General features: G+C 45.0%; 1 protein-coding gene across 2 annotated transcripts; it reads right to left on the reverse strand.

Moving 5' to 3' along the window:
* Positions 1-26,970, reverse strand: tbc1d8 (TBC1 domain family member 8). Of its 2 annotated transcripts, XM_010729910.3 has the most exons (20): positions 26,591-26,970; positions 20,769-20,879; positions 20,549-20,667; positions 20,180-20,408; positions 18,470-18,710; positions 16,358-16,565; positions 9,948-10,145; positions 8,884-9,033; positions 8,619-8,769; positions 6,035-6,249; positions 5,594-5,711; positions 4,643-4,928; positions 4,413-4,554; positions 4,192-4,290; positions 4,008-4,076; positions 3,654-3,921; positions 2,614-2,679; positions 2,437-2,523; positions 2,222-2,331; positions 1-1,546 (listed from the first exon to the last, which is right to left on the reverse strand). In XM_010729910.3, the coding sequence occupies exons 1-20, from the start codon at positions 26,715-26,717 to the stop codon at positions 1,175-1,177; spliced, it is 3,366 nt and encodes a 1,121-aa protein (XP_010728212.1). In that variant the 5' UTR covers positions 26,718-26,970; the 3' UTR covers positions 1-1,174. The 2 variants fall into 2 exon arrangements, with proteins under 2 accessions (XP_010728212.1, XP_019108515.1); XM_019252970.2 differs by lacking the exons at positions 20,549-20,667; positions 20,769-20,879; positions 26,591-26,970 and having other exon boundaries at positions 20,166-20,292.
* Positions 26,971-27,462: the final 492 nt, after the last annotated feature.

Genomic DNA, 27,462 nt, shown 5'->3' on the forward strand with positions numbered 1-27,462 from the left:
AAGGATTTTGTGTGATGTCTTTTATTTCAAAGGACGTCTCCAGCGTTTCTTTCCTGCTTCCTGCAACCGTTTCAGATCACTGTAGATTAGTTTCCAGTCATTTGAAAAAGTTTTTAAAAATAGATTTCTTTTTTCGAGGTGCGTGCGGGTGAAAACATTTGATATTAAAAGAAACCGGAGTTATAAAATCAATTTAAAAAAAAAAAGAACACTGAAAGCATGCTGGATTTGTCCTTAATGCTGCACCGTAGAGGATTAATGGCACAACTTCTTAATCAAGCAGCCTTTAGAAAGAGTTTTATACAGTGGCTTATAATTAATGGCTTCATTAGTGCTTCATCATTCACTAGTGCTTCACAGATCAGTCAGAAGTCATTGACAGGAACACATTGGGTTGCCAGGTTGTGTACATCTCTCTGGTAATCCTCCTTGAGCTGCACACTTTTGAACTCCGACCTTCTGGAAAAGTGAGTTTCTCAGATTTATTAGCAATCAGCAGCATTTACAATTAAAGACTGGTCGGATGGTTGTAAATAATAAATAATGATCAACTCATTCACAAGTTTACTCACCAACAGCCAAGTCACCCGACGGGCTACTCATATAAATTCATATAAAGTAACGCATGATAAAACACAGATTATCAGTGACTCATCGGAAATGTTTCACGACCTGGCAACCCGAAAGTTAACCAAAGTAATGCTCATAACTGATCAATAAAGAGCTAGTGAATGACTTATTAACTTTTAATAAAGTGATTAGTCACAACTTAAAGCGGCTTATTATAAAGTGGAGAACACTGCAGGAGTCTTCAGGTGAAGGCAGTAATTTGAATGTTTGTGGGCCGACAGCACAGAATGAACAGATCCACCATCACATGGTCTGCTGCTCAGATCTGGAGCCTGAAAAGTCTTTTTGGCTCAAAATATTTGGGAACAAGAAGAAAAAAAAAACCCTCCTCTCCTCTGTTGTAGTCACAGGTCAGGGAGTCACAGGCTCCGTGTTGAGTCCTGCCTACAGTCACACTGATGATAGAAGCATCACAGATAACTTTAAGGCTCTTAAGCTTCTGCTGCGTTCGGTCACATTGTGTCAGTTGATACTTATGGTGTGGTGTTCTTCATAAGATGTTTGTGCTTGTGTTACGGCTCGCGGTCCACTTTTCACATTTCAGTCATCTGGTCCTTTGCTGCAGTGTGAGCAAACCGGCCCGCTGGTGATACTGCTTCTCCTTGGCCTCTGCGATCTTCGCAGACAGGTCCATCGGCTTCTCGAAGAAGTTCACCAGCGCCTGCTCGGTCAGCAGCGAGGCCAGGATCTGAGCGTAGCTGACCGTCCACTTGTCGTCCTCTTGAGCGGGGGCCGCTCCTTTCGCCTCCTCTTGGCCTCCGGCGACCTCTGACCCCGAGCTGTGCACGTGGTGGCCGGCCTCGCCGATCTGTAGCACGAGGCTGGTTACCGTGGCGATGGCCTGGAAGAGGTCGTTCTCCTCTGGGTCGCCGTGGAACATGCTGTAGAGGGTTTTGCAGAACTGGATGAACTCACGCTGTGGAGGAAGAGATGGAGGGGGGTTATATCTGTGCTGCATCACATGACTGATTTCTACGGAAACCAACACTGATGAGAAGATTGACTGATAATGACTCAGCAATTATCCCATTCCCCTGAAAAGGTGAGTCTAAAGTCAGTCTCATGTCTTCATAAACACCCTGATCTCTTTCAGATAGCAGCCAGGAAGGTCATCGCAGTAACATGACACAACACCAGTCTGAACTGAATGCTGAGACAAAGGCTGCAGCAGTGAACATGCAGAGAAGTGCACACCACTGTGAAAGAGACTTTTTTGGTCCTTGATTGTTTGTGCTTCTACCACAGTCAGTCAGTCAAATTGTTTCCTGTCTGCTCATGGCTTCTGTTAAAAAACAGACCAGCTGCTTATTCTCTGTGAAGCAGAGCGGAGAGCCTTCTGAGGATTCGTCTAGAAAGGCTGCGATCAGGAACGGCGGCTACGTCGCAGCCGTGCCCGGTGGAATTAGACAGTGAGGAGAGTGACTGTCTCAGTCAATCGTCCTCCACTGAAGTAAGAGAGATTACATTCAAGCCGGTCTTGTTGATGTTTTTCTTTTCTTGATATGACCACTGGGAGGCGCACATGTCAGAAAGATTCAAATTCTAATACACGATCCAAGGAAAAATATATAGACTCTTCTATAGCCAGTACCTGGTTCATGAGTGGCAGAGGCTTCTCCACGTCTTTCTCCTTCTCTTTGGCCAGATCCTGCAACATCTGCTTCAGCTGCTCCTGATAATCTTTCTCTTCATCTTGAACATCTGGAACAGCAGCAGCACAGAGAGTCACATCCGAATCACAAAAGTTCATATCATATGTTGAGCTAATGAATCAACAGCTGATGACACATGCGTGTTTGGGCCGACCTGAGGGCAGATTGACGTAGAGGGGTCTGTTTGAGGACAGCAGGGGGCTCTTCATCAGGGACGGGTCATCTTCACTCTCTGTCAGAGCTGCAGACACAAACACGGTGAAGTTAATGACACGGTCTGACTGCAGCTTCAAGCTGTCAGGACTCTGACGGCGTGAACAGAATGAATCACCTGGTGGGATGTGCAGGCGGTACAGCAGCCTGATTTTCTCATTCAGCTCTTCACAGTACAGAGTGTCTGACAGAGACAGAGAGAGGAGACGGTTAGAACACAACACGTGTGCAATGCCCTCTCCTGTCACACTCCACAAACACAACAATACATCTGCATCAATGTGCACAACTCTGTTGTGATACAGTTACACATCTGCTGCCCTGCAGGACTGACAACTGACAGCTGACACAATAAAGTGTCGTCCACAGACACTCAAACTTCATCAATGAATAAATAATTAACACACAGACGGGAAGGATTCTCAGAGCTGCTGCTGCTCTGTGTTGAAAGAAGCCAGCTGAGATGGTTTGGGTGCTGTCCTTTGAAGGTGTTTCAGGCACTTCCAACTGGGAGGAGACCCCAGGGCAGACCCAGAACCTGCTGGAGGATGTAGGAAGCCCCCAGGAGGAGCTTCATGCATTGTTAAACCTGCTGCTACTGCGACCTGAGCCCAGATAATCGGGAGGAAATGGAGTGGAGTGGAATTCCAACTGAACTCAGCCACTGGATGTAGTTTTATTGTTGCTTTTACATTTTTCAACATACCCCTAGTGGCATCTAGTCAAGTCAAGTGATTTGATTTATTTATTTATAAGACAGATCCAACTATGCACATCATTCTGTCCAGGGTGAATGTCTCTGTTTTTTAAAGATTTGATCTCTCTCGTCTCTCTTATTTGAGAACATTTTTCACACTGTGTGTGATTTGTTTCCTAGAAATGAGAAATTTGGTTTAGGTGGTGATGGCAGAACCTCATCTCACAGTCACATGTTTCTTTTAAAGTTTTAAATTAGCCAGAACGGAGCTGAAGTTCAGTGACCAAAAAAAGTATTTTGTGCTTTAAAATGGTTACAATCTCAGATCCGGGATCAAATCCTGTGCCCAAAGTCCTGAAAATACTTTTTATAGAGAGAAGAAGCATATAAACAAGATAAAGACACAGCAGCGTCTAAATCTGACTCCATTCTTCCCGTCCGTGCTCCCTCCTTTTACATACCCAGCCAACCAGCAAACTCTTTAAAGGTGACCAGGCTGTTCCGGTCCTGGTCCAGCAGGGTGAAGGTGCGGTTGGCCAGAGTATCAGCGTGCTGGTTTGAGCCGCCGGGCCATGTCGTCAGCAGCCCGTACAGGCTCTTAAACTGGGGTCGGTCCAGTCGGTACTGCCGCTCCATGTAGCAACCAGAGTCACCGTAATGCCACGCTGCCGCCTCGGCTGCTGCTGCAGAGCTGCTGTCGCCCCAGTACAGACTGATGAAGTGCTCCGTCTGCAGGAGGAGGAGACAAAGTTGTCTTGTGTTACAAAATACTCTGATTACACAGCGGCTGGTTGGAGGAGGGATCATAAAGATACCTTGAAGAGATCGTAGACGTCAGACAAGTTCTCTGGAGAGATGGAAACATCTGGAGTCACCACTCGCAGCTGCACACACACACACACACACACACAGGGAAGAGATAGAGGCTTTTACTGTAAGCAGTTTTAAAGCCAGACTGTATGACAGCTACGTCACGTTAATATTCTTGTGTCTGCTCACAGAGTTTTCTTTGGTGGTGTCTTCGTGAGCCTGCAGCACTCGGATTCTGTGTCGACAGCGAAGCCTCTCGATCTGCCTCACCGTCAAGTCTCCAAATTTCTGCCACAAAGAAAAAGCAGCAGATCAGAGCTTTAGTACAAACTCCTCATCCTCCACAGATTGCATGTGAGTAAAGGGTGCAGTGCTTTTACAATAAAGAAATCATTCAGGGCTCTCCTGACCGTGTAGGACTCGTTGATGAGGTCGGTGATGTTCGTGTGCCTCACAGTGGGAACATCAGCTTCGCTGCTGCTGGGCTCCAGCGCAGCGGGCGGGGAGGACGGAACACAAGACGACTCTTCACTCCCAACCTCGTCCAGAAAACTGCAAGAAAAAAAAAAATGCAGATTATGAACAATGAAGTCTCCTAAAGATCTGAAGAGAATTTTTGTGAGGTGGTCACCAATCTAACCCCGTGAGGATCATGAGCGCCTGTCCATCATCCGTGCTGGCGGACAGCTGCGCGGCGTTGGCGTCCAGCGCCGCCAAGCCTAACTGGAAGATGGCTTTGATGCCGTGGAAGAAGAAGCAGTCGACCACGCAGACGGCGCTCTGGAAGGGCAGGACGCTGAGGAAGAGGGTGAGGAACCAGGAGAGGGAGACGGAGGAGAGAGCGGAGAGGTCCGGAACCTGTTCGGCTAGCTCGGGCAAACGCTCCCTGATCAGCTCCTCGAACACAGACTGGTCCACCTGAGCTCCTGTAGGAGGCATCAAACAGGCATCAAGCATGGGGAGGTGTGTGTGTTGGTGTGGGGGTGGAGAGGCTACAGGGTAAGTCATATGATCTTGCGTGTGCTTTTGGACTGAGGCTGTTTTTCACCACTAGATGGCAGCAGACGTGCACGATGACATCATTTTTAAATTAAAATCTGCTGATTAAAGTACAACAATCGTGCACGTGACTGTGTGTGCAGCCTGGGGTTAAACACTGTGCTCAAACAGACTAAACCTGTCAGCAGGATTGTTGTTTTTTTTTTTTATTGTTTTTCTGAGAGAGGTTGTTAATCCTAATAAAAAAAGCTTAAAAAATAACTGTTCTGTGTTGTGTCTATGTTCCACAACGACAAGTTCTCAGAACACAATTACAGAAAGATGGAAAAACAACCACAAACATCTGGACATTACCAGAAAAAGGAAATTGCTTCAAACACCCCTTACATGTCAAAAATAAACAGCTCGACAAACACAGGAAATAAGGCCTCGGTCTGGAGGACAAAAATAAACGTTTGGTCTGTTTGGCATCTGATGAGCTCCGTCAGAACAGCCGCAGTATAAAAGAGTTTAAATGGTCACATGACTTTTAGCTCATGTCAAACAAAGAGCAGCTACTGTCTCTCGTCTCCTTCGACCCCTGACCTCTCACCTATGACCCTGCGGTTGAAGTAGTCAGGCAGCATCCTCTCGCAAACAGCCACCAGCAGCCAGAAAGCTTCTTCTTCTTTAGCGTAGAGCAGCAGCACCGACGCCAGGATGTTCATAGACTGAAGAGAAGGACACACACACACACACACACACACACACACATAATCTGTAAGGGCAATGATGCACATTGTAGAGGCTGTTATACTGCATTCACTACAGGTAAAAATATTTGATTGCAATATTTGAAATCAAATGATTTCATTATGATGATTTCATTTAAATAGGCGTAAGTAGTTCACCATCTAAAAGTTAATATTATTCTAGACTGATGAATATAAAATCAGTGCAGTCCAGCCAAACCTGAACACTTCCTTGTACTGCTACTGTTGTGATCACAGAGACACAGAGTCATCCCTGACCCCGAACATCATCACGTCTCTACCTGACAGTATCCGATCTTTGGGTTGCGGTGAGCGTAGGCGGTGAGGACACGTCTCAGTGCAGCGATGCCCGTGGGGTTCTGAAAGGCAGGATGGTCCGGCAGAGAGCGGTGAAGGTCCCGCTCAATCTCCTCTGTGGCCAGGCTGCTTTGACCCATCGACTTCTGCACCAGGTTGGTGTAGTAGCCCTGATGGGACTCCAGCTCCGAGGACGCATCTGCACAAAGCAGAGGGAGAGATACCGTCCTTTAAAATATAACGTGGCACATACAAGATCCACTTCTACAGACTGAATCACCTAAAACCTGCAAGACAGGAACGTTTTTTTCTCCCTCAAATTACAATCATGAACAAGAAAAGTCTGTAACCACAGAAAATCCTGTTTCCTCTAAAGTGACTAAACCATTAGAGGAAGTTCTGGTGCCACAAACTATCAGGACACACAGGACAGAACATCCTGCATGATCGTACCAATCATACATACACTAACACACATCACCTGCCCAAGGGAGAATACTTGGCGTTCATGTTGGAAAATCCAGACAGTGTGTTATTATTCTGCTCTTTTCTTTTCTGCATGTGGGAGCGATGACATCATCCTCTATTTAAAAAACTTTTGTTTTTTCTGTCACTACGTCATCTCTCCCTCTGAAAAACAAAAGACAAACATCTTCAGCACACGAGGAGACAAATAGAAAGAATGATTTCTTGATGAGCCTGTCTGTTCCATGAAACACACTTACTAATGAAACTGTTCACGTGAACACAGCTGCTGAAAGAACCATGTCCATTTTTCATGTGCGACTTCAGTGGATGTTTTGGAGCTACCCAAAGATGAAATTATTTATCCAATTATTCAGTCAATCACGCAGCATATTATTTGGACAGAGATTCCCTTTGAATGTGTGAATGACAGGAAATGACAGCCTTCGTATCAAAATAATAACTGAAATCACCTGCACATGGTTACAAATCAATCTGATTGCAGCAGATGACTGCTCCTACAGCTTTCCTGCTGACACTGAAGAAAGATTCATAGACTGCTAAATGGTCCAAAAGTCAAACGTTGAGAATTCTGTGAGGTGTGTTTCTTTCTTGTCTCTTTCCACTGTTTGAGTCTTTAAATGTGTTTAAATCGGAGTAATTCTACATATTTAATGCTGTGTAAACGCCCGTAACTGTTGCCCTAAATGTGAAGATCAATATTTGCAGATTGCGAATGTTATAATGCTGCACGGCTCCATCGTTGTGATGTACTGTGCTGTTACCTATTTGCAAATGAAAGAAAACCTACCCTTTAAAAAGAATAGGTCATAAATCAATACAAGCTGCCTTCATATATTTTCTTCTGAATTCATTCTATAATCTGAATTTTCTTTTCTCAATGGGAGTAGCTGCTTCTTTTTTCATTGTGTTGAAGTGACAGAAAACCGAACAGGACACTGAAATAATTATTAGGATTCTCTGAGGATGTAAAGAAGCATCGAGGGTCAGTTGTCTCTGTGCTACATTGACTTTTTCTTTTTTACTCCAGGTGCTGTTTCAGTTTCACTTCCAAACACTGATTCTTCCTCAGTGAGACTGAGCAGAGGAACTGACAGCAGACCAAAATAAAAGCTGGCAGTTTGGTTTTGACTGAAAAAGGTGACGCCTGGAACATGTGGAGGTGCAGCAGATGGAGAGAAGAGGATGTGAAGCCTCGGCTGTTTCTCCATCTGTCTGGATGAGGCACAGTAAAGTCGGCGTTCAGCAGCCCTTCATCAAACAAAATGGGCTCTTCAAAAAGCTCCGAAAAACAAAAAAGGTACATCTATATAACAATCAGAGCTCTGGCATCGCTTCACTTCACACCGTCAAAGTGATTCGAGTGGTGCTTTTAATGCAGCACTCTATCTACAGAGGGCACAATCTGTCATCGTATTATGAAGCATAATACTGTAGATCATAAACACTGAGGGTACACTAAATGTCAACAACGCTATAATATATTACAATTAAACAACACCAACAGCTACAGGCTCCAACGGACCAGTTTAAAGCAACATTGTGTAAATCATAAAAAACATTTTGATGTTACACTGATCAATCAGGTTCATTTCTACACAATGTTGCTTTAACATGCATCGTCTGTTTTGTGCTAATGAGGCAATACAAAATAAAATGATACGCTGTACAAAAATGTTATCTCTCATATTGTGACACAGAGTTATGTCAATGACGTCCCATGCAGGTTATATTTAATCAAAGGTGCCCATGGAAGCATTTAAAGCTTGCAGACTGTTCTTGTTACGGCCTGGCAGACGTTACTGTACTAGGACTGATCTTTCTGTATGCACTCGTCATGTAACTCTTACTCCTGAATTTTCATAGATTTACATAGAGTAGTATATCCTGTTTACACAGTATGTTCACGTCTGCTCTCAATGCTGAGCTGACCTTGTCCAACACATTTCGTTGTACTGTTGACCTGGTGTTAACCTACATACGAGCCTTAAACAGTGTCACATTACTGCTCTGCACAGAAATGGCTAAAAACGGCTTCTCCTACACAAATACCATTTTAGCCACTGTCTATTTTCATTTTACCAGAAAGTGTCATCCACAGCTCCCCTCGCAGTGACTCTGGTATCCCCATGGCAACAAGTCTTTGGATCTTCTCTGTGCGGAACATGTGGACGCCGCGGCCGAACTCCAAGAAATGATCCTCCCACAGCCGCTCCTTCACCTGCTCCATGCTCTGACACAAACACACAGGTTAAACGTGTGGACGAGGTTTGATTCAGACTCAAGTGGACTTACTGATAAATGATTTATATAATTTTATAATTTGGGTGAAATGTCTTCACTCTACCTTGTTGCCGTTATTTCCCGGTTGGTTTTGGTGGAAGGCTGTCATCAGAGCTTCGCTGTTGACGGTGTTACGCAGTACCTGCTCCTCTAGTTCTTCCTCATCAGAGTAACCAGTGTCATAGTAGAAGGTGTAGTAAGGTGTAGGAGAGCTCTGAGGTACATATGAGAGGGGGAGAAAAAAGCAAATGGAATGTTTCCACGTGTCAAAACTGAGCAATGAAACTAATGAATTTCAACTAAGTTTGACTTCACGCCGTGCTTTTTTATGATCAGGTGTAACTTCAGGCTCACACTTCCTCTTATATAAGAAAGCTGACATTTAAATTGCACTAATAAACATAACTGGTAAACATGCTGCTAAATGAAACAGAACAAACGCTGCGTGAAACAGTGTACACGAGAGGAACTGAGGGTCTTTTTCAAACATAGTCGACATGTAAAACTGGTCAACTGGTGTATTATTTACTTGTTTACGCCCATTTAAATGTGCTCCCACATCCCAGAAAAATCATCCGTTCTGGGTTAAATTAACATTAAAGATCCCATGATGTCAAAAAGAAAAATTATTATAGAGCATGCATAAATACTGTCAAAGTATCAAAATGCTGAATCCAGGGAGAAAAATCCTGAGGCCCATATTCAAAACTGTCAGGACTTCTGTAAGCTTGTGATGTCACAATTATACAGTCTCCGCCTTTAGCACGGCCCATTCAGACCCAGTGTCCAGGGAGGCTACAGTCCACTACTTGTGGTTGCTGACTGTAGCCTACCTGGGTGTGGTAGGTGAACCAGGGTGTCTGGGCCATGTGTCCCTATGAAAACAGTCAGCCAATCAGAAGCAAGGCTCATTAATATTAATAAGACAAAATGCAGTTGTTCTTGCCCAAGCTCTAGAGAAAAGTGTGAGAGAGGAGACTTTGTAGGTAGACCTTTGTTATTTCAAACTTACAAATTTATCTTTTTACAAATATCAAAACTTCAAATAAATCACTGATGAGTGTAAAATATGGGAGCTTGAAGTTGTAGGTGGACAGTGAAATAAATCAATGAAAACATGACATGTACCACACTCCTCTTGCTGCCTTTCCTGCTGCGGAACATGGACTGTTTCCAGTGCACAGATCGGAGTCTGGAGTTCAGGCTCTCCACCAGCTCGTTTCTGTCCTGCAGCTCGATCAGCTGGAAGGCCTTCTTAGTCCGAACACTCACTATGATGGGGTTGGGAAGCAGAGTGGTGCTCTCCGCCTTTTCTATGGACAACACCTGATGAGAAGATCGAGGAGACAAGGCTTCAACACACAACTCATTTAATCCAAATGTAAGTTTAAATCATTTTCTACTCAGCTCATCCAAATAAATAATGCGGACTGTTACTGAACATGCAATTTAAACAACTGATCCTGTATTTGACCAAGTCAATATTCCAAAATGTTTGACTTAATACCTCGATATCATGTGACAGCCTCTGCATGACATGCTGCTTTCATACAGAGAGAGGTACAGAAGTTGAGTAGCTGACAGTAACTATAAGACAACCTTTAAAACGAGAACATGTGAAACACTCTAGGACTCTGATAGAGGTTAAAGAAAATCAGCTGGAGAGCAGAAGGGGAATTATTCAGCACAATGAATACAGTGGGTGGAAGTGATCACACTTTTTCTTTTTCTTTTTTTTTAAAGACAATGCTCCAACAGAAAAACAGTGGAAGAGAGGATTAAACGGCAGCAGGTGGTGAGGAAAGAAAGGATGCATGACTCCTCACATTGTTCATGGAAAGACCGAGCATCTGGCTGCTAATCTCTGCTTTTCACAAGGAATTACACATACAGGCTGGAATTAAAACGTACAATTACACAGTTAAGATTTTCCAATCTAGAAGCTCCTTGGCTTCCCTCTCTGTTTCCAGTGCTGTAGAAGGGAGTATATTCTTAATTTATGACCCCAGGTTCTTTTTAATGCAGCCATCCAGCAAAGAATAAACACCCTGTGTTATGAACAGTGACATGCAACTCTCCTACTCTCACATATTTAGCTCACTTCAATTCTGCTGCTTGACTTCAGGGAGTAAGGATCGCCATGAAATCAGCATGAGCTATAGAAGAGGTGCAGATGTTGCAATACAAACTGACCCACAGAAAATGAGACAAAAACATAATTATGCATTAAGAGTGAAGTATTACTGTCGGAGGTCTAAACCCACAAAGAAAGCCATAAACTTCGTCAGCGCTGGGGAGAAACTGAGTACAAGACCAATAGCAACATCAGGGCTTCTCAACACTGCACAGGACTGGCAGCTGTCAGTGGACTTGGGGAGCCAACTCAAGTTCCCCCAGCATGTTGTTAAGACCACCCTCAGACCTGACATCGTTTTGGTGTCAGAGGCAACGAAGAATGTTGTCATGCTGGAGCTCACTGTGCCGTGGGAAGAGCGTATGGAGGAGGCCTTTGAGCGGAAGAGGGAGAAATATGACGGCCTAGTCAGCGACTGCCACAGACAAGGCTGGAAGGCTAGGTGTTTGCCTGTGGAGGTAGGGTGCAGAGGCTTTGCCGGACAGTCTCTGTGCAGGGCCTACACTGCATTGGGCATCACAGGAGAGAGAAGGAGAAGGGCCATCCGGAACAACACAGAGGCAGCAGAGAAAGCCTCTAGGTGGCTCTGGATAAAGAGAGCGGATCCGTGGATAAATGCTGCTGGGGCACAAGCTGAGGCGTCATGAACCTCAGCTGGGCCGCCTGAGAGAGGGTGTCTGATGTTCGAAAGGCCCGAAACACCCAATGATCTCAGGTCCATCACTGATGATGTGCCCCAGCTAAGCATCAGTAGATGTTTCATTACAACTGTTAGACTGGAGAAACCAGTGACTACCAGGAACAGTCTGGTTGACAACCAAGAATAGTTTGGAGACAGCTGGAGAGACAGATGGCAGCCCGGAAAGACGGCAACCAGGGCGGCATGGGTTAGCAGCCCTATCCGCACCTCCTGTGAAGGAGGACCTAAACAAGCTACGGAACAAAGAAAGAAATTATACCCCCAGGGGAACCCGAGAGGGGGGGAGGATGAGAACCCCAGCCGGACAGATTTAAGGTTAATGAACAACAGCAATGGACAAACGACGACGAGTAAAGAGTGCTTGTGCGGAAAGATCTGCAAGAATGAGAAGGGCCTAAAGATCCATCAAACTAGGATGAAATGTAAGGAGCGACTGCAAGCACTACAATGCACAGGTCTAGAGCCTGGTGAGACAGAGGAGGAGCCGGGCCCGGAAGCACCCCACAGAGCCCAGAGCCTCCAAGTGGTGCAAACAGTCCTTTCGAACAGGCAGTCCGAGAAGAGAAGGATCAGATGGCCCCAAGCCTCTAAAACAGCAGAGTGGCAGAAGTTTGACGAGGATGTGGACAAGGTGCTGGAAGCAACAGCCAAAGGAGATGTTGAGAGGAGGCTTCACACTATGACGACCATCATAATGAGTATGGCTGCTGAGAGGTTTGGTGTTGAGGAGGAAAGGGTGGCGAAGCAGCCCTACTTCAAGAATCAGAGGGCAGTTAAAATCCACAACATCAGGACAGAACTGAAAGCCTTGAAGAAACAGCACAAGGCAGCACGGGAAGATGAGCGTGCACCTCTGGTAGAGCTCCATCTCATGCTCAGGAAGAGGCTCCTAATCCTGCGCAGAGCAGAACAACACAGGAGACGGCGGAGGGAGAGGGCTAGGAAGCGGGCCGCTTTCATCAACAACCCTTTCGGCTTCATGAAGGAGCTCCTTGGACAGAAACGAAGTGGACGCCTGGCCTCTTCGAAAGAGGAAATCGACCAACACCTCCACGACACCTTCAGCGACCCCACCCGAGACCAAGAGCTAGGACAGTGCAAGGCTGTAATAAGACCGCCAGAGCCTGCTGAGGCCTTCGATCTGAGGGAGCCACTGCTGAAAGAAATTCAGGAGGTGGTGCGGAGAGCAAGGTCCAGGTCAGCACCAGGACCAAGCGGAACGTCCTACAAGGTCTATAAGCACTGTCCCAAGTTGCTGTACCGGCTTTGGAAGATCTTGAGGCTCATCTGGAGAAGAGGGAAAACAGTACAGCAGTGGCGGTTTGCAGAGGGAGTGTGGATTCCTAAAGAGGAGGACTCCAAGACGATCAGCCAGTTTAGAATAATCTCGCTGCTCAGTGTCGAAGGAAAGATTTTCTTCAGTATTGTAGCTAAGCGACTGACTGAGTTCTTCCTCAAGAATGGATATATCGACACCTCCGTGCAAAAGGGTGGCATCTCTGGCGTACCAGGATGCTTAGAGCACACTGGCGTGGTCACTCAGCTCCTCAGGGAGGCAAGGGAGAACAAAGGCGATCTGGTGGTGTTGTGGTTAGATCTGGCCAATGCCTACGGCTCAATGCCCCACAAGTTAGTCCTCGAAACACTGGAGAGGCACCATGTTCCCGCTGCAGTAAGAGAGCTCATCCTGGATTAGTACGGTGATTTCAGCCCGAGGGTCTCAGCAGGATCAACAACATCTAAGTGGCACAGACTGGAGGTGGGAATCATCACAGGCTGCACCATCTCAGTGGTCCTGTTCGCTCTAGCGATGAACATGTTGGTGAAATCAGCAGAACCAGAGTGCAGAGGCCCCAAGTCCAAATCTGGGATCCGCCAACCGCCTATCCGTGCCTTCATGGATGACCTGACAGTGACCACCGAGTCAGTGCCTGGAGGCAGATGGATCTTGACGGGGCTGGAGAGGCTAATGGGATGGGCCAGAATGTCATTCAAGCCAACGAAGTCAAGATCCTTGGTCTTGAAGAAGGGCAGAGTAGCAGACAAGTTCCGCTTCTCTATCTCAGGAACACCAATCCCCTCCATCTCTGAGAAGCCGATAAAGAGCTTGGGAAAGTTCTTCGACAGCAGCCTTAAGGATTCAGCCTCCATCAAGAACACCTGTGAGGAGCTGGAGGGATGGCTGAAGGTTGTGGACAAGACAGGCCTCCCGGGGAAATTCAAAGCATGGATTTACCAACACGGGATTCTGCCAAGGATACTGTGGCCATTGCTCCTCTATGAGTTTCCGATCACTACCATCTCAGATCTGGAAAGGAGAGTCAGTCGCTACTTGAGGAGATGGTTAGGACTGCCGAGGAGCTTGAGCAACATCGCCCTCTATGGAAACACCTGCAAACTGACACTTCCCTTGAAATCCATTGAGGAGGAGTTCAAGGTCTTGCGTGCAAGGGAGGTGCTGCAATTCCGTGAGTCAGCGGATCCAAAAGTATCTGGGGCAGGAGTAGCAGTCAGGACTGGCAGGAAATGGAGAGCAGAGGCTGCAGTGGAGCAGGCAGAGTCCCGGCTACGGCACAGAGTTCTGGTGGGAACAGTGGCCAGAGGAAGGATGGGTCTAGGAACCGTAGCATCCCCCCGTTTTGACAAGGTTCGGGGAAAAGAGCGGAGGCAACTAGTCCAGAATGAGGTGAGAGCAGTGGTCGAGGAGGAGAGATCCAGCAGAGCAGTGGGAATGAGACAGCAAGGCGCCTGGACGAGATGGGAGCAAGTTGCGGAGAGGAAGATCTCGTGGACTGACCTTTGGCAGGCAGAGCCACACCGCATCAAGTTCCTAGTCCAGGCCGTCTACGATGTACTCCCCAGCCCTTCCAACTTGCACTGCTGGGGTTTGGTCGACACTCCAGCATGCCCTCTGTGCCAAAGAAAGGGGACCCTCAAGCATATATTGAGTTGCTGCCCAAAAGCTCTGGGGGATGGCCGTTACCGATGGCGTCACGATCAGGTGCTCAAGACCATCGCAGAGAGCATCTATAGTGGCATCACCAGCTGTCGGAGGTCTAAACCCACAAAGAAAGCCATAAACTTCGTCAGAGCTGGGGAGAAACTGAGTACAAGACCAAGAGCAACATCAGGGCTTCTCAACACTGCACAGGACTGGCAGCTGTCAGTGGACTTGGGGAGCCAACTCAAGTTCCCCCAGCATGTTGTTAAGACCACCCTCAGACCTGACATCGTTTTGGTGTCAGAGGCAACGAAGAATGTTGTCATGCTGGAGCTCACTGTGCCGTGGGAAGAGCGTATGGAGGAGGCCTTTGAGCGGAAGAGGGAGAAATATGACGGCCTAGTCAGCGACTGCCACAGAAAAGGCTGGAAGGCTAGGTGTTTGCCTGTGGAGGTAGGGTGCAGAGGCTTTGCCGGACAGTCTCTGTGCAGGGCCTACACTGCATTGGGCATCACAGGAGAGAGAAGGAGAAGGGCCATCCGGAACAACACAGAGGCAGCAGAGAAAGCCTCTAGGTGGCTCTGGATAAAGAGAGCGGATCCGTGGATAAATGCTGCTGGGGCACAAGCTGAGGCGTCATGAACCTCAGCTGGGCCGCCTGAGAGAGGGTGTCTGATGTTCGAAAGGCCCGAAACACCCAATGATCTCAGGTCCATCACTGATGATGTGCCCCAGCTAAGCATCAGTAGATGTTTCATTATAACTGCTTACTCCATCCAAATCATCTAAAGGATGGAAGTGAGGCTCAGTATTATCCTGACTTTTCCCACGAGCCGTTTATTCTTCACGCTGAACTTGTCCTTTGACAGAGCAAACAGTTTCTGTGACTGCCACCTGTGCGACTGCAGCGGATAACATTCCCCTCTGCACTATAATGTGTCAGTGTGTAAACATTATCAGCTACATGAAGCCAGACCGTGTGTTACTCTTTAACCAGCATGTGGCAGAATAAACAGACTGTTCAACAAAGTCACCTAAAAATACAAGAAAACGCCGGCCTCCTACAGAGCCTCTCAGATAAAGGCTCTGGAATAAAGTCACTGAGGACTAGGAGAGAGGTTTCTAACTGGTTTCATTCTTTAAGAGGCTGGAAAGTCTCACAGGAGATTGCGGTGCATTTTTTCATCATCATTTCAGCATCCCCAAATCCATATCACACCCTTGTTTAATGGGAAAACATCCCTTCATATCTACAAGGTTTCTATGCTCAGCTGGTCTTCACTCACGTTGCATGAACTGGACCAATAAACCAATGTTCTTTGACACTTGGTCCTCACTTCCTGTAGCTGTTTACAGTAATTCCCTCACATTACGACAGAGAAATAAAGTTTATATGGCTGCACGTCCAGTTAACCTGGTTCATTGTGCGTCACGTGAATAACTCCTAGTTAACTTGTGGTTTTAATCATCTCGTGAGCCATTCGAGGAGGTAATCCTGGACTTGATGAGAACTACCTAAGTGCATCATTAGCTTTTCTGTTAGCCTGAGTAAGGAAACATAACAGAAATACCACATTAAAACATCCACCACAAGGATGTGCAGGTTCCTCAAAGTGTACACAGTGACCACTGAAGCTGAGTATTTATTGGTGACACATAGTTGACTTTGGTGTCCTTGCTTTCATCACTGAACAGGTACGATTGTCAACAGAGATGTTCCTATAAGCACCGCACTGTGCAGCATTGTAAAGCCTGCACCGTACCTCTGAGAGCGGTATGATCAGGACGCAGCTGCCTTCCTCTCGGCTGGAGAAACACAGGTAACTGTCGGTGGCGTAGAGAGTCCCGGCCGTGTGGCAGCGTGCATGTGGCGTCCACACCGAGCAGGAGGCCACCTCGTGGAGTTTTTCGGCACGGGGGAGCCGAAACAAAGCCAGGACGTACTCCCTTATAGCCTGCTCCTCCAGGATCCTGGGAAGAAGATGAGGAGGCGAGGTTGATGATCACTTTTACTTCAAACTACACAAAAGGCACTTTAGAAAGCATGAATTGAGTTGTAGTTGCCCTATGCTAAAGTCTGACCTTTGAATTCTCTGAGGGAATCCCCCTCTCCTTAAAGAATAACTTAACACACCCTAAAAATCTTGATATTTCATTTCTCGCCTGGCAGCAGTGATGTACAGGTGTACTCCAGGAAACTGTGACATGACTGCTGGGGTTTGGTCACAGGTCAGCAAAGCACACCTCTGACCACACCCAATAAGAAGATGCACACTTGAACAGATAATGAACACTTGATGGATGTTGGCTTCACAGCGAACCAGCAACAGGTTATAATGTTCACCACCAGACATCTGCATTGCTATGATTGGTTTCTTCCTGCATGTATCAGGAAAAAGCTGTTTTGCACATCAGATAACATATACACTGATCGAAAAGGCGATAATATCGTCCCACTGCTAAATATCGGTCAGGCTCTAGTCGATGTTTACAATGAAATCCAGCATGGAAGATTATTGGTAATGTCACGAGAAAAAAGAAGCTGAGAAGCAGCACGTGCATGATGATTGACTGCAGCAAGCAGAGAGGAAGTAGCAGGAAGGGGCAGCGCTCTTTATAGCATACTTGTACATTCCCCTCCATAATTTTCATCTTGAAGGAGCGAGACAATACTCTGCTTCAGTGGACAGGAGCATGTGACTCTTGGTTGGGGGGAGGGGTGCAGAGTTATCCCAGCTGAATCAAATCTAAACACTGTTCTTCTGCATCACTGCCAATATATGATTTAGTCTTTTAGTTACACAGTTTATCTTTAGAATATGTCTTTCTACTCTTTGCTCTCTGCTCCTTCGTCTGGTGGTTTTAAAAAAACAGACCTCAGGTCTGCAGTGAGGACAGTCGTGTTGCATTTTAAAGATGTTTGGTTAGCCTTTGTGAAAACAACAAAACCCGTTTTGGGTTAAAGAAATACACAGGCTCATTCCTTTCCAACTTTGAGCTCCTGGGTTTACTGTAGTCTAAAATGTAAGACATATGGGGGCTCTGCCTGCAGGCTGTCATGAGAGGAGGCACTCTGACCCGCTCGGCTAGATGCCAGTTTGTGGCTTGAGCTCTGAGATCAGTGATACAGAAAATGTAACGCATCACTAAGAGCTGAATGATGTGCAGCAAGAGATCAAATGCATTCTGAAGTAAAGTGGCCTAACTATTCATGTTCTGCATGAGCTGATGAAGAAGGGAAAGTGACATCACCGTGCTCATACTGCATGTTTTTATCCATGAAGAAGAGTCCACCATGATGAACGATGAACGCAGGCATTGAGAAGTTTATTGCCAGTCATCTTCATCTGACTGTTCTTCTTTCTATATTTTTATCGCCTTCATTTTATTTATAGCTTCCTTCATTTCACACGGTGACTTCCTTCTTCTCTTTTTTTTCTCTCCACCCTGGACTCTACGGGGGTTTTTAAGTATTTACTTTCCATTTCTTCTTCTCTTTTTTCATTGCTCATCTCTTCGCCCACACATGTTCAAAGATCACCATCAACTACCACACGTATAAAAAATACATTTGCTATTAACAGGTCCTACATCTGTTCTGTAGCTCGGAGGGGGTGGACTTCCTGTGTTTAGTTTTGAGGTTTCACACTGTGGTGATGTTTAAGGACAAACTCAACACAAAGGGTGACACGCAGTGTTGTTTGCAGATAAGCAGTGAACACACAGTACAAATGAGGCCATGCAGCTCACCATATGCTTCTTTAGAACTGCTGGTCTGGTGTAATTACTTATTTATTATTATTATTAACAGTAACACCCACTCCTCTGTGAGTGGCCAGATGTGTGGAGGTGAGGAAGGTGTGAAGGTGTCTGACCTCTTGGTGATGCGTGTGGGCTGCTGCAGGACTCGGTCCAGCTCCAGGCCTTCGCTGTCCAGCAGCCGCCTGAGGGCAATGTCAGCCAGCTGACCTATGACCCCGAACGCCTCGTCCAGGTTCAGGAACATGGAGAATTCCCTCTGTCGCTGCCGTGTGCCCACCCGGATCGCCTCCGTCATCAGACCGGTGGAGACCCGCTCCAACCGCGTCATCTCCGCCCAGGGAATCACAAATTTGACTGAGGGGGGGGAGAAGAGAGTGAAACGTTTGAGTTTCTTAAGTGGCAGTGACCAGTAGACCTGTGGAACACCTTATGGTCAATAGTTGAGCATATTTATGTGAAACTTTTCTAACAAATACTACAAACTTTCCATAATTCATTTGCAAGTGACTGTGGGATGTCTGTGAAACCAGCTGCAGTTTGTGAAGCTACTAGAAACATTCATGCAGCAATAATCTTCCAGTTTGTGACATCTAAATCACATTTTCTTTACCTATTTTAAAGTTTTCTTTAAGTTTCACCTGCGCAGTGACTCACTCCTTCTACACGACACAGCGTTCCGTTTCACTAAATCTACTTGAGAGCTTCGTCAACCATTTACAGTCGCTGCCGCAATCAAAAACAGCATTAGCGTCAGATTTCACAAAGTTTGCAAAGACTGTGTGACTGTCTGGTCCAGTTAACGTAAAGTGGTTTTAAAATAAGATGTGCAAGATATGACTACATATTCAGAAAACATTCATATCGTAAGAAAATGAGTTTTAAAGGCATGTGAGTGGGTCTTACTAATAAAGTGCACGAACAGATTTGTCTAGTTTTTACACAGTACAGCCAACAACAACATACCTAGTTATTCCAATAGATATGATTAGTTTTTCTACTGATGTAATCAATGTGTGTGTATCAGTTATTTCCACACATTAAGAGTTTCTCAAGTGAAGTGAGAACTGCGTGAAGCTGTAAAGAAGTGCATCATTCTGCAGAAGTTTAGAAGGACGCTTTAATCATTTATGACATATTTCTCTCTGGGTGACCAATGAAACTCATAATGATCTATTGTAAAAGATAACCTAGAAGTTGCTTCTACCAGCCTTACTGCTGATACCTTATGCCTCATTTTTCACAGGTAAAGTGTCGCTAATCAGCAGCTCGCTCTAACCTGTCTCCTCCGTTTTAGGGCACCACTACTGCATGTCCATGGTACTTCCGCAACCTTTCCCGGTTGCCGGCACCTTATTTTCTGCATTTGCACCCCTCTCCGAGAGTGAGGTATCTGGACTCCTGATCCTACTACATGCTGGTTGGACTTTATGCCAACAAACTTACTTCAATCCATTAGTCCTACCATCACTACCACCTATCTGTTGCTCTCCGTTGATGGAAGGTCCTATCAGTTTCTACCAGTCCCTCTCTACCTTCAGAAACCTCCTGAAGACCTCCAGCTCTTCAGAGAGGACCTCCTCTCCAACACTACCAACAACTGGACATGATACATCTCTCTACAACTGACTCAAGTGAGTAGCAAATGCTGCATTAACATGTCCTTGTTACACTGTATACTGATTGTTTTCGCTTTGGATAACTGACTAAATCTTTATTTAAGCCTGGGCACTAGCATAATTGAAGATGTACATTGAGAGTAAACATAAATAAATTGGAGGGGAGTGACTCCCTGAAAACCAGAGCCCTCACTTTGGTGTACAGACCTTCCTTCCCGAGCAGGAAGGAGTAGAAGGACATGTGGTTGATGCTGAGGTAGAGGAAGCCCTGTCGAGGCACGCGGCCCTTCCAGCAGCAGCAGGAGTAGTACGTCACCAGTTTCTCCGACGACGGGAGGCCAAAGTGCAACTCGAACTTCAGCAGCGCCTCCCTGAACTTTTCCGGATCCTCCTCCTGGGCGGCCTGGCGACCCCGAACTTCCTCAGCAATAAGGCCCTACAGAGGAGGGATGTTTTACTTTGATCCAACAAATACCTTCAATCCTTTTGAAATCCACAGAAAAGCTGTGTCAACACATCTCAAATCTAAAATCATCCTCTGTCAGGATTCAAAGGCAGCGCTGACACGTTTCACACCTTGACTTTTCCTTTGACGAAGCTGGCAACATCCTCCTTGTTCTCAAACACAGACAGAGAGTGAAGCAAGTTGTGGATTAGCCAATCCCAGTGCTTGTTCACCTCCTCTATGGCAGCTCCTGACAGACAAGAAGACAAAACCCAAGAGGAAGTTAAACAACTGTAACCTGTCGAATATAGAAAAACGTAGAAGAGGAAGGCATTTGATGGTTCAGCTCACCGCTAGCGATTACCCAGCTGATCTGGGAGCCGGGAACCTGGAGAAGGATGCGGAAGGGTGTGACCCTGGCATTGGAGTCCAGCACCGTGTCCAGCGCCCCTACCAGGAGACCTGCAGAGACAATGAAACACAGAGAATCAGACTGGAGTTGAAATGATGCAAATATATTCCAGAGACAGAAGCTCAGGCAGCGATGATATTTTTATGGCCCACTGTTGATTCAATGTTTTGTAGTGCTGCCTGAATTCTCTAGTGAGAACCATTATAACCTGCTCAGCAATGCGGACTCAAATTAGCCAACAATGCAACATGAACCAGCAAACGAGGTCCTGACAAAAGTACGGACTAGTTTTAGACTTCCAGGCAGAAGTTGATGCAAAAGTGCTACTTTCTCTAGAACTTACCTGTTCAAATGATATTAAAGCTTAAGGTAATGCAGAATTAACCTTTTTCAAAGACTTTCAAAGAGTCAGGGTGCTGCTGTGCTGCATGTTGGTGAACTGGAAAGTCTCCGCTGCAATAAATGGAACTGACCCTTAATCAGTATCAATGGAAACACCTGTGTTGACCCTACTTTTTTATGTCAAAATGGCTGCATAAAAAGAGAGTGTGGCCATTTTGACAGGTGGGAGCTTGTTTGAGCATGCAGCTTCACCCACACTTCACATCTTTGGCCACCTTTAGATAAGCAGTGAGACGGCGGAGGCACCACACTCTGCGGCTCTCCAGAAACCTGTGGGTGATGTAGTCTACGCACAGCCGAAAAAACACAATCTCACTATTGTTAATGTGACCAGCAGCATGATGGATGTCATTACAGTCCCTCTCTTTGCGTGCCTCACAAACAACACAGCGGTGAAAAGTTCATACACAGGCCGCAATATTTCACAGCTGCATGACAGAAATACAGCAACGGGTTCAGAGCAGGCAGGGAGGACAAGACGTTACAGTACACGTCTTTACCACTGATGGTTTTCAAACAATGTATTTATTTCTGACTTTATTGACATGTTTGTCAACTTTACACAGTTAGCAGCAGAAATGAGCATAGGTGAGTTAACCGTACATCTGTATTTTGTTGTTTTTAAGTGTCTTATGTAACTTCAAAACTTAAACACAAAGTAATAATTAGATAAGCCACACTCAAGCTAACTGCCATTAGCTTGCCTTGTTAGCTAACTATAGTATGACCTGTATGCTACCCAGCTTCACAATTTAGCTCGATCAAATAGTCTTTTTTTGTCAAGCGGCAGCGACCTTCATGTTAACTTTGTCCCTTTTTAACCCTTCACAAAAGCACAACACTCTTTTGTGCATCCGTGGCTGTGAAGTGAAGCCAATGCCAAAGTGCCAAAAACTGCAGTTCCTCAAACGTCCACTTGAGGCTGGCTCCAGAAGTGAGTCAGTCTCCATAAGTCCCCATGTTCAAATGTCCAACTTCACAGCAGAAATAAACATGTTTACAGCCTGGTACAAAAAACTGTTTTGGTCTCTATAGATAATTTCCCCGTTCATGACAACTGTACTGAGGGTGAATTTATATACAACTCATCTGTTCAGATTATATTAAGGCTTAAAGTTATGCAGAATTAACATTTTATTGCCAATTTAGTAGTTATTCTGTATTTGAGTTTTAAAAGTTATACAAATACTTTTATATCATTATAATGCAATTATTATCAGCATTAATAATAAACAGTAGTGACTGTACATTTTCATACAAATACTGTCAACGTTGGGCTTGAAATGAATTGAAGAAAAGGACACCTGATGTCATTATTACATAAAATACAGAACCACAGAGAGCAGCAAAAACAGGTACTTAAGACACAGAAGCAGCGCTGCAGAGAGGAAGGAACAAAGCTTATCACTGTTTAGATGAGTCTCAGTTAAATACAAGAGGATCTCATTATATAATTAAGAGGGTAATAAACTTAACACAGACAGTCTGTTCAGTTTTAATAGTGAAATCCGGCAGGGGAAGCTCTCTGCAGCTGCAATCAACCCCACAGATGTGAACAACAGTGACTTCATGCATTTTAATCATCAAGCCAATAGAAACAGACCAGAAAACACTTTGCGAACAGGCTGAAACTCTGTCTGACCAGGCTTCCGTCATCACATCTTCATCTTTGTAAACTATGGCTAATCTGAGTCACGCTCCTCCAATAGCAACTCTCTTGGTGGTGCTTTAATTCTATATTTCCTCTACAAAAAGACACATCGAGGCACGTGGGGGCAGTTAATATTCTGCCTTAGGAAACCGAAAAAACTGAAAAACAGCAAAACAACAACGCAGCTGATGTGTTTCACAGCAGATTGTTTTGAATCCAGATAAACATATGGTCATAAGTGTTTGAACCTTTTAGGAAACCTCCAGTTAGGAGTGAGCAGCTGAGGCAGCAGCTACACACTTTGTCATATTTTGTAAGTTATATCAATTTGTTCAAAGTAAACACCAAACTTATCTGTACAACATGAATATCTCCAATATAAAACAAATATACATACATACAACATAATCAACTCATATTGACATGCCATCATCAAAATCTGAACAAGGCAAATACCCAAAATGAACATGTCAATAATATATATCTATATATTTATAATACCTATGTTAGTGTGAAAATGTTCATTCATCTTCAGATTATTAACATCTACAGCTTATGAATTATTAAACATGGTAGGTTTGAAAGAAAATGACCAGTTAAAATGATATGGAAATGTCCCATAAAATAAAACATTCACAAACAAACATTTTAAAGGGACTCTGCACTATCAGCACATCAACCCAGCCTACCGCAGCAAGTTACAAGCAAGTCATGACTGAACGAGATGAGAGCAGCCCCTCACTCTGCCAAAAAGAGCTACTAAACCTGAGGCGTGTGTTGTGAGTGTCAAAGTGCTTTTAAAAAAAAGGATGTTTCTGTTCATTTTATACTTATTAAAGTCAAGGAGTGTATCACGCTGAACATCAGCATACAATCATCTCCCACAAGCCTCCATCCAGGCGTACTACATCCCACAAAAAGCACACTTTGGTGGAACCCTGAGCAGGTGGGCAGGTGTAAATATAAAGTCTCCTCCGGCAGACAGCTCTGGCTCTCCGCCAAATGTAAACCACATCTTAGAGTCAGAGTCAACCTGCCTCGGGCTGCGAACCCCGCAGCCTGGCAACACAAAACCATCCGTCTGTTGCCACAAAGCCCCAAAGGAGTTTACAGCAGTAAACCCTCCAGAAAAAGAGAGTCGATATGAATCATCAGCCTTTCTCTTCCAGCAGCCACATTGTGAGAGATTACCACTGTGGAGACACGGAGGCTCCAGTCGACCTTTATGGGAGAACTAAAACAGAGAACTGCTATTTTACAAGACCGTAAGGCCTGTTTGCTCCTGAATGCATCACACTCAGTTATTTGTACATCTTTTTCTCCTGTTGCTTTATCTCAGCGCGTTAAATTAAACTGGTCGGACTGGTCTTGGAGTTGATTATAAATACAGATAGATTGAAAGACAAGCCACAGTCTCTGTGAGGCTTCTCACAGGGAAGTATTTGGGTATGAAGGGGCTGATCAGCTGCAGATGTTTAGTTGCCCAGCCCTTCTCAGAAATTCTGCTCATCCCTGGTGTGATAAGGGCTGGAGTGTGTGTGTGTGTTCACACCACTGAGATCACACCAAATTTCAGTTTCTGCTTTCATCTTTAGAAATGGAAACGTCAGCTATGAAGCATGAAATAGACAGCCCTGCTACGTGCCGTTTCCTCCCCTGCCTGTGTGTTGAAGGTCATTCAATAAGTTAATGTTAAACGACGTGACAACAGGACTTGACCCTTGACCCTCCTCTCGCTATGGGAACAGCGGGAACAAACACATACACAAAGTAAACCCCCAGCCAGGAAGTTCCTACTATTCTGTTCCATGAGGAAAGAGACCTGAGCGAGTGTCTCCACAGGGAAGGAGAGAGCGCAGAGACGACGCTGTGTGAACTGGTTTAACAGTGTCATTCTTTACATAAATCTACTGAGCAAGGCGGCTGCTAGTGTGTCAGCGGAGCCTGTCCAACTCACACAAAGAACACAGAGGAAGCAGACAGAGGAAGCAGCGAACAGGCCGTCGTGATGAAAGCGGCAGCTCTCAGCAGCGGGAAGCGGTCAGGCAGGCTACAGCTGCGACAAGCATGTGGTCAGAAATGTGGAGAATAACCAGCACACACGGGGACAGAACCTGTTGGGCAGGATTCAAACAGTGATAGCAGCATAAAAAACTGACGTTTGTTTGAGGATCCTTCAGACCAGAGTGTGTGTGCGCTTAGGAACACTGATCCTGTGTTTACTGTCAGAATATTCCCATAGAATATTAGACTCAAAGCGTACATACAGTGTCGGGAACGTTACATGTGCAATCACCTGTAAATGATCAATTATTTATTGTCATTTAGTTTTTTTGTTCTTTTAATATGTAAATATCATTAATCATCTGCAATCGACTAATGCATGCTGTACTGCATGTGCAGACTGTATATACTGTAATATCCACTACCTCATGTACATAATAAAACCTGCATATATACATACATATCTATGGCCAGTTAAAGTGTGTTTCAGAGTGTGATTACCCAGCAGTTTGCTCTTCCTGTGTCTGTTACTGTATTGCTAGTTTTTATTCTGTGTATGTGAGAAAATATTTTAAAAATATATATATAAAATATAGTATTAAAAAACTGTTTGTCTTATATGATGAGCAGTCCCAAAGAAACTCAAATTAAAAGTAGAAAACTGAGAGATCCTTGCAGACATCATAAAGGAGGCTCAGAACAGCTACACACGTTACGACTCTTCCAATCAATGGTTTGATTTGACTTTTGATTTTTAGGTTCATGATTCATTTTTCACTTTGTTTTTTCAGCGCTGACAGCTCTGCCATTGTGAGACCATCGCGTCTTTATTTGTATCAGTTGTTCATAAATTTTTATTAGTGTCTCAAAGACATTTACATTTTGGAATTCTTCTTTCAAACTTTGTGATATTCTTTGTGATATAAACAGCACATAATGTTTCTGTAATGCACCACACTAAGGCCACATGGTCTAATTTAAAGAACTGATTTAAAGAACTACAAAGCTGATTCAGACTGAAGCCATGACATACATTAGTTAGCTCAAAGCTCAGACACAATCACAAACACAGATAACAGTCAGAAGAGTAGTAGAGAGGTCTGAGACTGCAGTGTGCAGTCAGTGCAAACAGAATGAAGTCAGTAATAAAGTTTAATGTTGGTGTCCTCTTCCTCATGATACTACAGAAGAGTTTTTAAAGAGTCAGGACTCTGTTTCTAACCTTGTGAAACATGTTTTTCTTTGGAGGAAGTGAGAACATGGTGCTGTTGCGGTTGTTGCCTCTGGTCTGACCTGGATATAGTTTTGAGAGCTGGAGCCTGAAACCTGATTTGGGTCCAGTGGTTAAGATCAAGTTAACCTGCCATATAATTATAAGGTCTGTTTAAAGGCATCAGTTGCCATAGAAACACACACACACACACACACACACACACACACACACACACACACACACACACTGGAGGATCTGAAGCAGGGACTTTCCTGTGAACCCTGTGACTGGAATAATCCCGGCTTTCCCTGAATTTTTAGGTTCAACAGATCAGGTTAACTCTTTAATCCGAACTTCTTGGACGCCCCCCCTTTGTTTACCCCTGTGGTCTTTCCTGTTCCTGCTGTGCTGACAGCTGTTTCTCTGGCTCCTCAGTGTTTACCTGTGTGGCCTCTCCTTCTCTTCTTATGTCTGTGCTGGCTTCTCTTTACCTGTGATCCTGCCCGTGGGCTCTCCGTGGCCTCTCCTCCTCTGCAGGAGGAAGAAGTCGTTGCTCCTCTCGGTCACCCAGAGCTTCAGAGCGTTTTTCAGCAGAACTTCCTCCGGGTTCAGCCACATATCTTCCAGCAGGGAGGGGACCGGAGGGAAGCCCTCCGCCGTCTCGGCTCTTTGCAGCGGGAGAATAGAAAGTTTTCTCTGCCTGTCCTCCGGCTCGGGAGCGGCCTGATCGAGCCTACAGCGGCGGGTTCTCCGGCTGGTTGTCCATGATTCCCCTGCGCTCCCGACAGCTGCAGGCTTCGGACTTCCTCGCCTCACGTCTGCTCCCTCACGCCCGATCTGCAGCAGCTGTACACACTGTACAGGTCGTCTGTGTGAGAGGAGCTCTCACTCTGCAGTCACATTGTGTTCCCACGGTTTTGCTGCGTGAAGATGAATTTTAGATGAATAAAATATCTATGTGTTTTTATACAGACGCTGCCACGCGTGTTTTTATACAGACGCTGCCACGCCACACAAGTAAAAATCTATCACTCGTTATAACATTAAAGGTTTCACATTATAACGTGATATATCATATATTAATATAAATATATATTATTATATTTATATTGTTGAAACATGATCATGTATATATTGTTATAACATTAAAAGTTGCACATTAGATTATTACGTTTTGACATGAAATATTTCACGTTAAAAGATATTACTGATACATTTCGTTTTTTTCCGGTGTGGCAGCAATAAGCTTCCGTACTTTTAGGATCCTTTAATGTATCAATATTTATTATTATTATTATTATTATTATTATTATTATTATTATTATTATTATTATTTCACATATCAATCACAATAAAAGCTTTT

Source organism: Larimichthys crocea, unplaced genomic scaffold (genome assembly GCF_000972845.2).
Source record: "Larimichthys crocea isolate SSNF unplaced genomic scaffold, L_crocea_2.0 scaffold319, whole genome shotgun sequence".
Lineage (NCBI taxonomy): Eukaryota > Metazoa > Chordata > Actinopteri > Sciaenidae > Larimichthys > Larimichthys crocea.